At 24.2% G+C, this 13,063-nt stretch overlaps 4 protein-coding genes across 4 annotated transcripts; 3 read left to right on the top strand and 1 right to left on the bottom strand.

The window, feature by feature from the left end:
• Positions 1-251: 251 nt before the first annotated feature.
• Positions 252-1,337, top strand: slbp (histone RNA hairpin-binding protein; the record flags this gene model as incomplete). Its single annotated transcript, XM_631762.1, has 1 exon — positions 252-1,337. One exon carries the CDS (start codon positions 252-254, stop codon positions 1,335-1,337), a length of 1,086 nt encoding a protein of 361 aa, XP_636854.1.
• A 162-nt stretch (positions 1,338-1,499) lies between these two features.
• DDB_G0288243 (hypothetical protein) lies at positions 1,500-2,708 on the bottom strand (the record flags this gene model as incomplete). The annotated part of the gene is made up of 1 exon (XM_631763.1): positions 1,500-2,708. One exon carries the CDS (start codon positions 2,706-2,708, stop codon positions 1,500-1,502), a length of 1,209 nt encoding a protein of 402 aa, XP_636855.1.
• A 1,109-nt stretch (positions 2,709-3,817) lies between these two features.
• DDB_G0288227 (histone-lysine N-methyltransferase) lies at positions 3,818-5,297 on the top strand (the record flags this gene model as incomplete). The annotated part of the gene is made up of 3 exons (XM_631764.1): positions 3,818-3,976; positions 4,074-4,108; positions 4,298-5,297. The coding sequence occupies 3 exons, from the start codon at positions 3,818-3,820 to the stop codon at positions 5,295-5,297; spliced, it is 1,194 nt and encodes a 397-aa protein (XP_636856.1).
• Positions 5,298-7,700: 2,403 nt separating this feature from the next.
• Positions 7,701-12,980, top strand: roco4 (leucine-rich repeat-containing protein; the record flags this gene model as incomplete). Its single annotated transcript, XM_631716.1, has 2 exons — positions 7,701-8,333; positions 8,433-12,980. 2 exons carry the CDS (start codon positions 7,701-7,703, stop codon positions 12,978-12,980), a joined length of 5,181 nt encoding a protein of 1,726 aa, XP_636808.1.
• Between the last annotated feature and the right edge of the window lie 83 nt (positions 12,981-13,063).

Consider the following 13,063-nt stretch of genomic DNA (forward strand, 5'->3'; position numbering starts at 1 on the left):
AATAAATATTATTTTATATTAATTGTTTGACAATCGTTAAACCTTTTATTTATCTTGAAAAAAAATTAAAAATTAGAAAAAAATTTTTTTGTTGTTTATATTATTTTTTAAAAAAAAAAAAAAAAAAAAAAAAAAAAAAAAAAAAAAAAGGCGGGGTTATCCTTTTTTTTTTTTTTTTGTATTTAAATTTTAATTTTTAAAACAGTTGAGCATTTTGGATAATAAAAAAAAAAAAAAAAAAAAAATTAAAAATGGAAAATAAAGAAGTACAATTTAACAAAGATAAATCGTTATACAGTAATAGTGATATAAGGCAAAACAATAAGAATGATGTTGTAATTACAACCAATTTTCATAATAGCAATAATTACGATCGTTCATATAAAAATAATAATAATAATAGTGATAATAGTGATTATAATAATAATAATAATAATAATAATAATAATAATAGCAATATTAATATAAACTATGTATCTAACAATCCAAATAGTAATAAATATTCAAATAGTAGTAAACTGGAAATAAGGAATAATCATAGATCCACTCCCTATGATAGACCAAATAATAATAAATATAATGTAAAAACAACATACACTCAAAACTTTAACCCTACAAATAATAATAATGATAATAATAATAATAATAATAATAATAATAATAATAATAATAATAATAATAATAATAATATTAATATTAATAATGGAAATACACACTATAATAGCAAATACTATAACCAAAATAATAATAATGAAAATAAAGAAAATAAAGAAAATAATAATAATAATAATTTTAATAATAAAAAATTAAATGTTGTATCATTACCATCAGTTTTAAAGAATCAAAAAGAAACTGATGAAGAAAAGATTAAACAAAGACAAAAGCAAATTGACTTTGGTAAAAATACAATTGGTTATGATAATTATATTCAGAGAGTACCAAAAGATAAAAGAGATAGAATACATCCAAGAACACCTGACAAATATCAAAAATGTTCAAGAAGGTCTTGGTTAGGTCAAATTAAAATTTGGAGAAAAGCATTACACAAATTTGATCCAAATAAAAGTGATAATGATAATGAAGATAGTGATAATGATAATTATATTGATAACGATAATGAAGATGATAATCTTAAAAATGAAAAAGATGAAAATATCATAAAAATTAAAAAAGTACATGATAAAGATTATGAAATTGATGAACAATTAACACCACCACCACCACCACCACCAAAAATAATAGAAAAGAAAAAGGAAGAAGAAGAAGAAGAAGAAGATTATGAAATTGAATCACTTGAGGAGAATCAAGAATTTTTAAGACAATTATTAACAAAATAAAATTTAATTATTTATTTTCCAATCTTTTAAAAAAGAAATAACAATATATTTTTCTTTTTTTTTTTTTTTATTTTATTTTATTTTTATTTTATTTTCTATTGTTTGTTTCTTATTAACTGATACCAGTGAATATCAATATTCTTTTTTTTTCTTTTTTTTTTTCTAATCAAAATTTGATTCATCAACAGAATAAGATTCTTGAATTAAAACTATTTTCTCTTGATCATCTGCATAATGTTCAATATATTGAACATTATTTTTAGCATGAAAATCATTTAATAAAAAGTTTGCAACACAAGTTCTAGTTTCTGATTGATATTTACCATCTTTCCAAAGTATAATTGTATTATCCAATGAACCCGTTGCAATTGAATTATCACTTAATATTGATACGCAAGTTATAGATTCAGTATGACCTTTCATATCACCAATAAATGTTGGACGTACTGGTAATTTTAATTTATTTTTATTATTATTACTATTTGAACTATTTAAACTATTAATACCATTATTATTATTATTATTATTATTACTATTACCAATACTACCACTTAAACTAAAAGCACCATAAAAACTATTACTTAAACTTTGACCACTACCACTATTTTGATTCCCATTAAAACTACTATTAAGATTATTATTACTATTAGTATTACCATTATACATTATTTCATGAGGCCAATTCCAAACTGAAACTCTTGAACCTGCCCAAGTTAAAATTTTAGTATTATTATATAATGTGATTGCACCATTAATTTCTATATAATTTGAATCCTCTTTTGAAGAGGGTGAAAATTCTAACATTGTACTACCACCTTTTGTAGTATCGAATATACTAAAACCCTTATTAATTGTTGCCAATAAGAAATCACCTGAACAAATTGGAAATAAATAATTGATTGAATTTTTACAATGTTGTTGATAAAGTGGTGATAATGTTTTTGAACACCATACAATGATAGTTTGATCTTTTGAGCCTGTTACGAATCTGTCATTTGAGATATTGAATAAACTAGTGACAATATCTTTATGAGTTATATCTGATTGACCCAATGTTTTCGCGGTTTTATTCTCTTGATCGTATTGATAAGCTATTAGAAATGGTGATGATGGTCCTGCAACAATTATGAAATTGTTTACACAAAGTATACCATGAGTATACTCTTTTTGGATTCTAGCTATACTTCTTTTAAATTCACCTTCTTCACTCCAAACTATAATATCATCATCATTTGAAATCGAACAAAATCCACCTGGTATCTTTTCTAAAAATTTTAAACTCTTTTCATGTTTCTCTAATGTTTTTAAACATTCTAATTGATGTGATTTATTTTCTTCATTATAAATTGGTATTTTATTTAAATCCCACATCTTTTTTTTTTTTTTTTTTTTTTTTTTTTTTAGTTTTTTTATAATTAATAATAATGGATAATGAATAATGAATATATTGACTTATGTATTTATTTATTAATTTATATATTTACTTTAATTTTCTTATCCATTGAACCTGATATTAAAATATTACTAAATGAGAGTAAGCAAGTTACACGTTGAGAATGTCCTTCTAATCTCATTAATAAACGACCTGATGAAATTGACCAAATTAAAATGACACTATCATCACTTGCTGATGCTAATCTTTCTGAATCAATTTTCAATAATGTTTGAATTGGTAGTTTATGCTCAGTAAGAATTTGAATTTCATTTAAACTTGGTAATTCTTGAATTTGATAATTTAAATTATTATTATTATTATTATTGTTATTATTGTTATTGTTATTATTAACATTATTATTATTGTTATTACTATTATTACTATTGTTATTATTAATATTATTATTATTATTATTAGAGTTATTATTAAAATTATTATTATTGTTGGTGTTATTGTATATATTATTATTATTATTATTATTATAATATTGCTGTGAATTATTATTGTTGTAGTTATTATTATTATTATTATTATTATTATTATTATTATTATTATTATTATTATTATTATTATTATTATTATTATTATTATTATTATTATTATTATTATTATTATTATTATTATTATAGTATTGTTGTGAATTTGAAGTGGAGCCACTATTTGATGAATGGTCTTCTTCTTTTTTCTTTTTAAATATATTAAACAATTTTTTTTTTTTTTTTTTTTCTTCCTATGTATTTATATTGTTATGATTCCCCCAATTATAATTGTATTTTTTTATTTTTTTAAATATGGCTGATCTGAAATATAAAAAGAGGAAAAATTAAAGTTAATAGAAAATACAAAAAAAAAAAAATATAAAAATATAAAAATTAAAAAATATCTTGGATTGGTGAGAAATGAATTTATATAAGATTGAGGGCAAAATGAAAAAAGTAAAAAAAAATTAAAAAAAAAAAAATTAAAAAAAAAAAATAAAAAAAAAAAAAAAATAATTTGTAAGATTTCGTCAATTTTATAAAGCCACAATTATTAACACACTCAAATGAAAAAGAAAATAAAAAATACAAATAAAAAAATAGTTAAAAAGAAGCCACAACCTGTAAATAATAATAGTAATAAAAATAAAAAACCCATATCAATTAATAATAAGATAAATAAAGAAGTTGTTAAAATAGAAAATAAATCTGAAAAAGGAGATGATGTAATTATATTCCTTTTTTTTTTTTTTTTTTTTTTTTTTTTTTTTTACTAAACATTCTAAATTAAAAACAAAAACTAATAAAAATTCTTATTTATAGTTTTTATATGTTGGTGAATTTATAAATAATGAAAAGTAATTATTATTATTATTATTATTATTATTATTATTATTATTATTATTATTATTATTATTATTATTATTATTATTATTATTATTATTATTATTATTATTATTATTATTAATCATACAATCATACAATTTATTTGAATTCAAATAAATTATTAAAAATATTAATAAAAAAAAAAAAATAAAAAAAAATAGAAATGGTAAAGGTATAATTTATTATGAGGATGGGACATTAATTGAAGGTAATTGGAAAGATGGTGAATTAAATGGGCAAGGTATATTTAAAACAACGGAATTAATAATTAGTGGAGAATTTATTGATGGTGAATTAAGTGGACAAGTTGAAGAGATTGATAAAGAAACTGGCAAACTAGTATTTAAAGGTGAATATTCTCAAGGTCAAAGACATGGTCGTGGTAAATTAATAATGATTGAAGATGGTGGAGAACTTACAGGCACATGGGTCGATGGTAAAATGACAGGATACGCAGAATACACATTCCCAACATGTAATGGTAGATTTAAAATCCAAGGTCAATGGTTGAATGGAGATTTGGTTAGTGGTAAATATAATATAAATTATCAACCTTTGAGAAATGAAATCGATGGTAAGCGACTCCCCATCGATGACAGGGAGAGAGAGTACATGAGAAGACTCGAGCATTATCAACAGAAAGAGTTAAGCAAGGAATGTAGAAATTTCATATTAAAATTGGATGAATCCAACCAGAACACCATCTCAACATCACCATTACACATTGACCTATACGAGAGGTTTCATTGTTTTGTAGGAAAGCAATCAACTATACCGAATTCAGGTGAAGGTTTATTCGCAAAGATTTTCATACCAAGTGGTACTATCATCTCATTTTATAATGGTATTAGATTGACTCATCAATTGGTGAACTCAAGGTCATGGAGTGAAAATAATAATACAATTAGTTTAAATCATGAAACTGTCATCGATGTACCGCCCCATCTAAATGACACTGTCACTCAATACTCTGCTACTATAAGTCATAAAGCAAATCATTTAGTGCCAGCTAATAATTCTGTATATGCAAGTTTCTATCACCCAAGATTTGGTGATATTAAATGTATCAAAGCAATTAAAGATATTAATGAAAATGAAGAAATTTTTGTTGATTATGGTTATTCAAATAATGATACACCTTCTTGGTATAAAGTAAAATAAAAAAAATAAAAAAATAAAAAAATAAAAAAATTAAAATTATAAAAAAAAAAAAAAAAAAAATAAAATAAAATTCTTGTAAATGTGGAAAAAAAAAAAATTTTTGGTATAAAGGATATAAAAAAAAAAAAAATAAAATAAAATAAAATAAAAATAAAAATAAATAAAAAAAAAATATTAAAAAAAATAATAAAAAAAGGTAAAATATGGCTTGTGAAATTAAGAATAATAAATCTATTCAATGAATTTAACACCTATAATAGTTTTACTTAAGTTCCAATAATAATAATTTCATCACTCAAGCCAATCTTTAATAATTGGAAAAAAAAAGATATTTTTTTTTTTTATTTTTTTAATTTTTTTTTTTTTTTTTTTTTTTTTTTTTCTTTTTTTTTTTTTTTTTTAATTCAAAATTTTTGAATAATAAAAAAAAAAATAAACAGAACCCTACAAACTCATGGAACAAACAAATACTAAAAATAAAATAAAAAAAAAATAAAACAAAATAAAAATAAAATAAAATTAAATAAAATAAAATAGAATAAAAGATAAAATATTAAATAAATAATACTAAACATAAATTATTATTCGAATTTTAAATTTTAAAAAGTAAAGGGAAAAATATCAAAAAACCATTTTTTTTTTTTTTTTTTTTTTTTTTTTTTTTTTTTTTTTTAGATTTTTTTTTTTTTTTTTTTTTTAATTTATTATTTATTATTTTCATAAAATTAAAATATCACCAACATTATTTATTATTTTCATAAAATTAAAATATCACCAAAAATAATTCTTTTTTTTTCTTTTCTTTTTTTTCTTGAACAAAATAATTTAAATAAAACAAAAAACTATTTAATATTATTATTGTAATTATTATAAATGTAAGAATTAATACCAACTTCCACATTAACAACCACCATCGTCGCTACTCCCCACATGACACCATTTCACATAATACTTTCACAAATAAATTCAATACCATCATATAATTTTTTTTTTTTTTTTTTTTTTTTTTTTTTTTTTTTTTTTTTTTTTTTTTTTTTTTTTAAAAAAAAAAAAAAAAAATTTTTTTTTTTTATTTTTTTATTTTTAATTTTTTTTTTTGGGAAGGGCCCCCCTTTTTTTTTTTAAAATTTTATTAAATTTTAATAAAAATTTTTTTTTCCTTTTAAATTTTTTTTTTTGTTTTTTTTTTTTAAAAAATTTTTTTTTTTTTTTTTTTCTTTTTTTAAAAAAAAGAAAAAAAAAAAAAAAAAAAAAATCATTTTTAATCGATTAATATTTTCATCTTATCGCATTATTGCCTTTTTTTTATATTTCAATAAAAAAACCAAAGGAGGGGTCAGTTTTTTTTTTTTTTTTTTTATTTTGTTTTTTTTTTTTTTTTTTTTTTTTTTTGATTTTTTTATTTTTTTTTTTATTTTTTATTATTTTTTTATTTTTTTTTTTTTATTTTTTTCAAATAGTGTGGTGCCTGTAAAACAAAATAAAATAAGATATTATTATATTTTTAAAAAATATAAACAAAAATAAAATAAAATTAAAAATAGTATTCTCAAGGTAATTAGGTTAAAATATTACACACATTGTATTATGATGAATTTGTTTTTGTTGTCACATCATATTTCATTCACTCACTTCCTTTTAATTTGTTAAGTTTTTTTTTTAAAATAATAAAACCCAACCAAAATTTAAATTTTTTGTGCATATTAAGTTGTGTATGTTTTTTAAAAACATATGGATATATTTGTGTGTGAATATAAATGTGCGTGGTTTGAATGGGAAAATAGAGTGTGTTTGGAAAATTATAAAATATTATCTTTTTTTTTTTTTTTTTTTTTAAAATTTATTTATTTATTATTTTTTTTTATTTATTTTTATTTTATCATTATATTACATATATAATTTTTTTTTTAATAATAACACATAACATAAAATTTAAATTTATTAGTTTTTTTTTATTTTATTTTATTTTATTTTTTTTTTTTTGGTTCTTTTTTTCATTTATTATATTTAAATTATTATTTTTTATTTATTTTTAATCAATAATATAGAACCTTAATAATAGATATATAAAAAAAAAAAAAAAAAAAAAAAAAAAAAATTTTATACCCACATACTAATTTTAATTTCTTTTTTTTTTTTTTCTTTTTTTTTCTTTTTTTTTTTAAAAAAAAAAATAATTATAACAATAATATAGTAATACAACTTATAAATATAATATTAATAGTGTATAAATAGATAAATAGTAATACTATATAGTTTATATAGAAATATATAAATAAATAGATAATTAATTAATAAATAAATAAAAAAAAAATATATATATATAATATCAGTAACATTAAAAAAGAAAGGTTAAAAAAAAAAAAAAAAAAAATAATAAAAAAAAAATAAATAAATAAAAAAATGGATTCATCACAACAATTACAAGAATCCCAACAACTACAACAACAATATACTAGGGTTGGTATTGATGTTATTGGTCCAATGAAAGATTTAATAATATCAGTAATGAATAGTTTAGATACAACATTTAAGATTATAAATGAAACCTATCGTATAGTATATTTTGATACAGATGAAACCAAGTTAACCTCATCAAATTTAGATAGTGATGATGAGGAGTTTGAAAGTGATGATGATGCTGACGAGGAAGCAGATCTTCAAATACAAGCATCTTGTAATCTTTATACATTTGATGGTAAAAATCGACAATCAGTCGACGAAATAAAGAGAATAGTACAACATTTAAATGAAACACAATCACAACAGAACGACAATCAAGCAGTACCGGTTATACCAACATTTTTCGTTGTAGTTAATATTGGTGTTGGCCCATCATTTGTTTCAGAGATTAAATCCGCTGCAGGTACAACTCAATTCATTGAATGGATTGTAAACGATCAAGCCTCAAAGGAAGTTTTCAAAGTTTCAACAAATTTATTATCTCATCATAAAAAACAAATTGAATTAACTCATGCTTGTACAGTTGGTGATGTAAATTATTTAGATCAAATTATTTTATCTGGTGTTTCAACAGTAAGTTATTTATTTTATTTATTTTGAATTTAATTATATATATATATATAAATATTAATTTATTTGTTTATTATTATTTTTTTTTTTAAAAATTAATAGGATCAATTAAAAGAAGCACATAAAGCAGGACATGCAATTGTATTTGATTCATTATTAACACATAATAGTAATTCATTAGTTGTTACAGGTACAATGGCATTATTAGGAGCGATTGTAGAGAATGGAGATAGAAAAGGTAAACGTTTATCATTATCAAGATCGAATTTATCTAGATTCCCAATGTCGATAACACAAATGTGTACTCATTTGGTTGAGTTAGATTTAAGTGATAATAAAATCACCGAATTACCAAAGGATATCCAATTGTTAAAGTCTTTGAGAATTTTAATTTTACGTGGTAATCTATTGGAAGATATACCATTGGAGATTTGTTATTTAGGAGATTTAAAGATTTTAGAGTTACAAGAAAATCCATTGAATAATTTCCCATTGAGTGTTGTTCAAAGTGGTACAAAGAATCTTTTATTATTTTGTAAGAATATATTGGAGCGTAAAAAGAGTGAAACTTGGAATAAGGTCAAGTTGATGTTTGTTGGTCAAGAGGGTGTTGGTAAAACAAGTCTTTGTCAAGCATTGAAAGGGTCAAAGAAAAAGAAAGCAGAACTTCAGGTCACTGGTGATACCGTTTCAACAGAGGGTGTAAAGATTCAAAATATAAAGAATAAAAAAGTGGAATTTCATGCATGGGATTTCGGTGGTCAACAAGTGTTTTATCCAACTCATCAATTCTTTTTGACAACTCATGCCTTGTATTTGGTAGTATTTAAATTGACCGATCCGAACTTTGCAGAGAGAGTAAACTATTGGGTACGTCAAGTTAAATCCAATTCAAGTGGTGCTGTTCCAGCCATCTTTTTGGTTGGTACTCATAGTGATGTTTGTACTCCTGAACAACTACAAGAGGCAGAATCAATTCTAAAGGCAAACTTTGTAAAATATTCACGTGTTAAAGAGAACACTATCAATTTCGTTTGTTGTGCAACTGGTAAAGGTATTAAAGAGTTGAAGAAGAGATTAATTCATGAGGCCGAAAAATCTCATCTCATTAAAAAAGATATTCCAGGTAACTATATGGTTTTAGAGGCACGTTTAACCAATAGAGGCGCTAATCCCGGTAGAATGGCCGTTTCAGGTTCACCAATCGGTGGTGGAAGTAGTGCTCAACTCTCTTCAAATGCTATCAATTCTCAAAAGGAAAGATATATCGATTATGATGACTATATGAACGAATGTAAACTCTCTCATCTACAACCAGAAGAAATTAAAGGTGCCACTGATTTCCTTCACAATTTAGGTATCATCTTACATTTTGATACTCCAACTCTAAAGAATTTAGTGGTTTTAGATCCTCAATGGTTGGCTGATGTTATGTCCTCTTTAATCACTTTCTCGCACAATTGGATCAAACGTGGTATTCTTAATCACTCAGAGTTGGTCGCTGTTTGGGGTGGTAAATATGATCAATCACTTTGGCCATTACTTTTAAAACTATTGGAGAAGTTTGAAGTCTCCTACGAATTACCAAACATTGCAAAATCTTTAATTCCATCATTGTTACCAGAGGATGCAGAGGGTGAAATTTCAACAATTAAAGATCGTGAATGGGTAACATTACCACAAGCAATTGAAAGTGGTCGTTGTCAAGTATTTGGTTGTGATTATAATTTCGATTTTATGCCATTAGGTTTTTTTGCACGTCTTTTATTAAGAATTTTATTAATTTCAGGTGTTGAAGTTAGAACTTATTGGAGAAATGGTGTATTATTAGATATTTTAACACCTGAACAAGTAAAATTACAACAATCTAAACAGCAACAATTACAACAACAACAACAACAACAAAATAATAACGAATCAAATGATTCATCTGTAAATAATAACAACAACAACAACAACAACAACAACAATAATAATATAATAAATTCATCATCATCATCATCATTAAATTTAACACAAACATCAACATCAACATCACCATCAAAATTAAGTTTAAATAATTCACAAATTAATAATTCAAATTCAACGTTAAATTCTCAACAATTAATAAATCCTTCAGTATCACCATTATCATCAACAACACCAAGACATCAAGCATTAATTACATTTATTAAAAAGAAATCATTTGAATCCAAAGATAAAGATTCATATAAATTGAATATTGAAGTTAGATCATTTAATACAACCATTGAAAAGGATCATTCAGCATCATTATTCTTTCAACAAATTCTCTTTACCATTGATACATTATTGGCAAGTTCATATGTTGGTTTAGAGATCACTCGTATGATTCCATGTATTCATTGTGTTCAAAAGAATCCACGTGCCGATCCATATTACTTTGATTTCAGTAGTTGTATTTCTGCACTTCAAGATGGTAAACCACATCTCTTCTGTAGAAATGATCCATCAATTCCAGTGCGTATCGATTATATCGCACCAGATCTTTGCTTAAAGAAAGTACCAACCTTGGCAGACAATGAAATCGAATATGAAAAACAAATTGGTAAAGGTGGTTTTGGTTTAGTTCATAAGGGTAGATTGGTCAAGGATAAATCAGTTGTAGCAATTAAATCTTTGATTTTAGGTGATAGCGAGGGTGAAACTGAAATGATTGAAAAATTCCAAGAGTTTCAACGTGAAGTCTTTATTATGTCCAATCTTAATCATCCAAATATCGTTAAACTCTATGGTTTAATGCATAATCCACCACGTATGGTTATGGAGTTTGTACCATGTGGTGATCTTTATCATCGTCTTTTGGATAAAGCTCATCCAATTAAATGGTCTGTCAAATTACGTTTAATGTTAGATATTGCTTTGGGTATAGAATATATGCAAAATCAAAATCCACCAATCGTTCATCGTGATCTTCGTTCTCCAAATATCTTTTTACAATCTTTGGACGAGAATGCTCCAGTTTGTGCAAAAGTAGCCGATTTTGGTCTCTCTCAACAATCAGTTCACTCAGTTAGTGGTTTATTAGGTAATTTCCAATGGATGGCTCCTGAAACTATTGGTGCCGAAGAAGAATCTTATACTGAAAAGGCTGATACCTACAGTTTTGCTATGATTCTCTATACAATTCTAACTGGTGAAGGTCCATTCGATGAATATTCCTATGGTAAAATTAAATTCATCAATATGATTAGAGAAGAAGGTCTTCGTCCAACAATTCCAGAGGATTGTCCGCCACGTCTTCGTAATGTTATTGAACTTTGTTGGTCCGGTGATCCAAAGAAGAGACCACACTTTAGTTATATCGTTAAAGAATTATCCGAATTACGTAATGGTAATACCACATCAACTACTACCAATACCTCTTCAACTACCAACAATTTAAATAGTGCCAACGTTTCAATTGCTTCCACCTCTTCAAATGCTGATGATGGTAGTCAAACCAATAACAATAACAACAACAACAACAACAACAACAACAATAACAACAATAACAGTGGTAGTAGTATTGCTTTATCACCATCTAGATCATTTGAACAACAAACAACCACTACAACTACAACAACCACTTCACCATCTTCACCATCTACATCATTCATAAACTCAAGTGGTAGTTATAATACAGAAAGTTATTCAGTGGCAAGTAGTAGTACCACCAATCTATTGAATACTCTTAATAATGCAAATCAACCAGTTAACTTTATTGGAACTGCTAGTGTTCACAAAAAGATGGAAGTTTTAGCGGGTGTTGAAGCAGGTGAAACCGTTTGGACCAAATCAGCCGATTCAAGTCTTTGTTTCTGGAGTACAAAGAAAGGTCATCTCATCAATGAATTGAAATGTCCACATACAGTCGCAACTACAATGATGATCAAAGTTGGTAAATACATTTGGGAAGCAACCAATAGTAATGGAATTTACATTTGGGATATGGGTACAATGACAATCGTTCAACAACTTACAACTCCTCATAAGGGCGATGTTTGTCTTCACTTTGTAGAGTATGGTGATAACAATGGTGTTTGGAGTGGTGGTTCAGAAGGTACCGTTTGTCTTTGGGATATGCAAACATTTGAAAAGAAACATTCATTCAGTTTAGAGTCTGCCATCACTGCAATGTCCTACTTTGGAAATAATACTTTGTACATTGCTTCAGGTTCTCATATCGTTGTATTTAAAACTAAAACACTCTTAATGAATGTCAATCAAAATTGGAAACATAGTACTGGCTCCATCACTAGTATCTTGGCAATGAAAGATGAAGTTTGGAGTGGTGGTTCCGATGGTAGAATCTATATTTGGAAGGTAAAGAATGAATTCGAGTTACAAAAGGTTCAAAGTTTAGAAGCACATCATGAAAAGATTACCTCTCTTATCCATTTAGAGGATAATGTCTTATCGGGTTCAACCGATAAATGTATTTCTTTGTTCAAAATATCAGATCCAAAGAAACCATTTACAACTCAAGAACATCATAAACAAGGTGTTACCTCTATCGTTAAAGTTCAATCTCATATCGTTTGGGCTATCACAAGTGATACTACAACTCCATTAGTACTTTGGAATATACCTCAAAAATGGGAAAAGAAAACTGCAAATGGTATTTTACCGAGATTAAAATTTTTCCGTTAAATCGATTCATTAAAATTTAATAAAAATAAAATGAAATAAATAAATAAAATAAAATAAAAAACAAAAAAAAAATAACCTATTTA

Source organism: Dictyostelium discoideum (genome assembly GCF_000004695.1).
Source record: "Dictyostelium discoideum AX4 chromosome 5 chromosome, whole genome shotgun sequence".
In the NCBI taxonomy this organism is placed as follows: Eukaryota; Evosea; class Eumycetozoa; order Dictyosteliales; family Dictyosteliaceae; genus Dictyostelium; species Dictyostelium discoideum.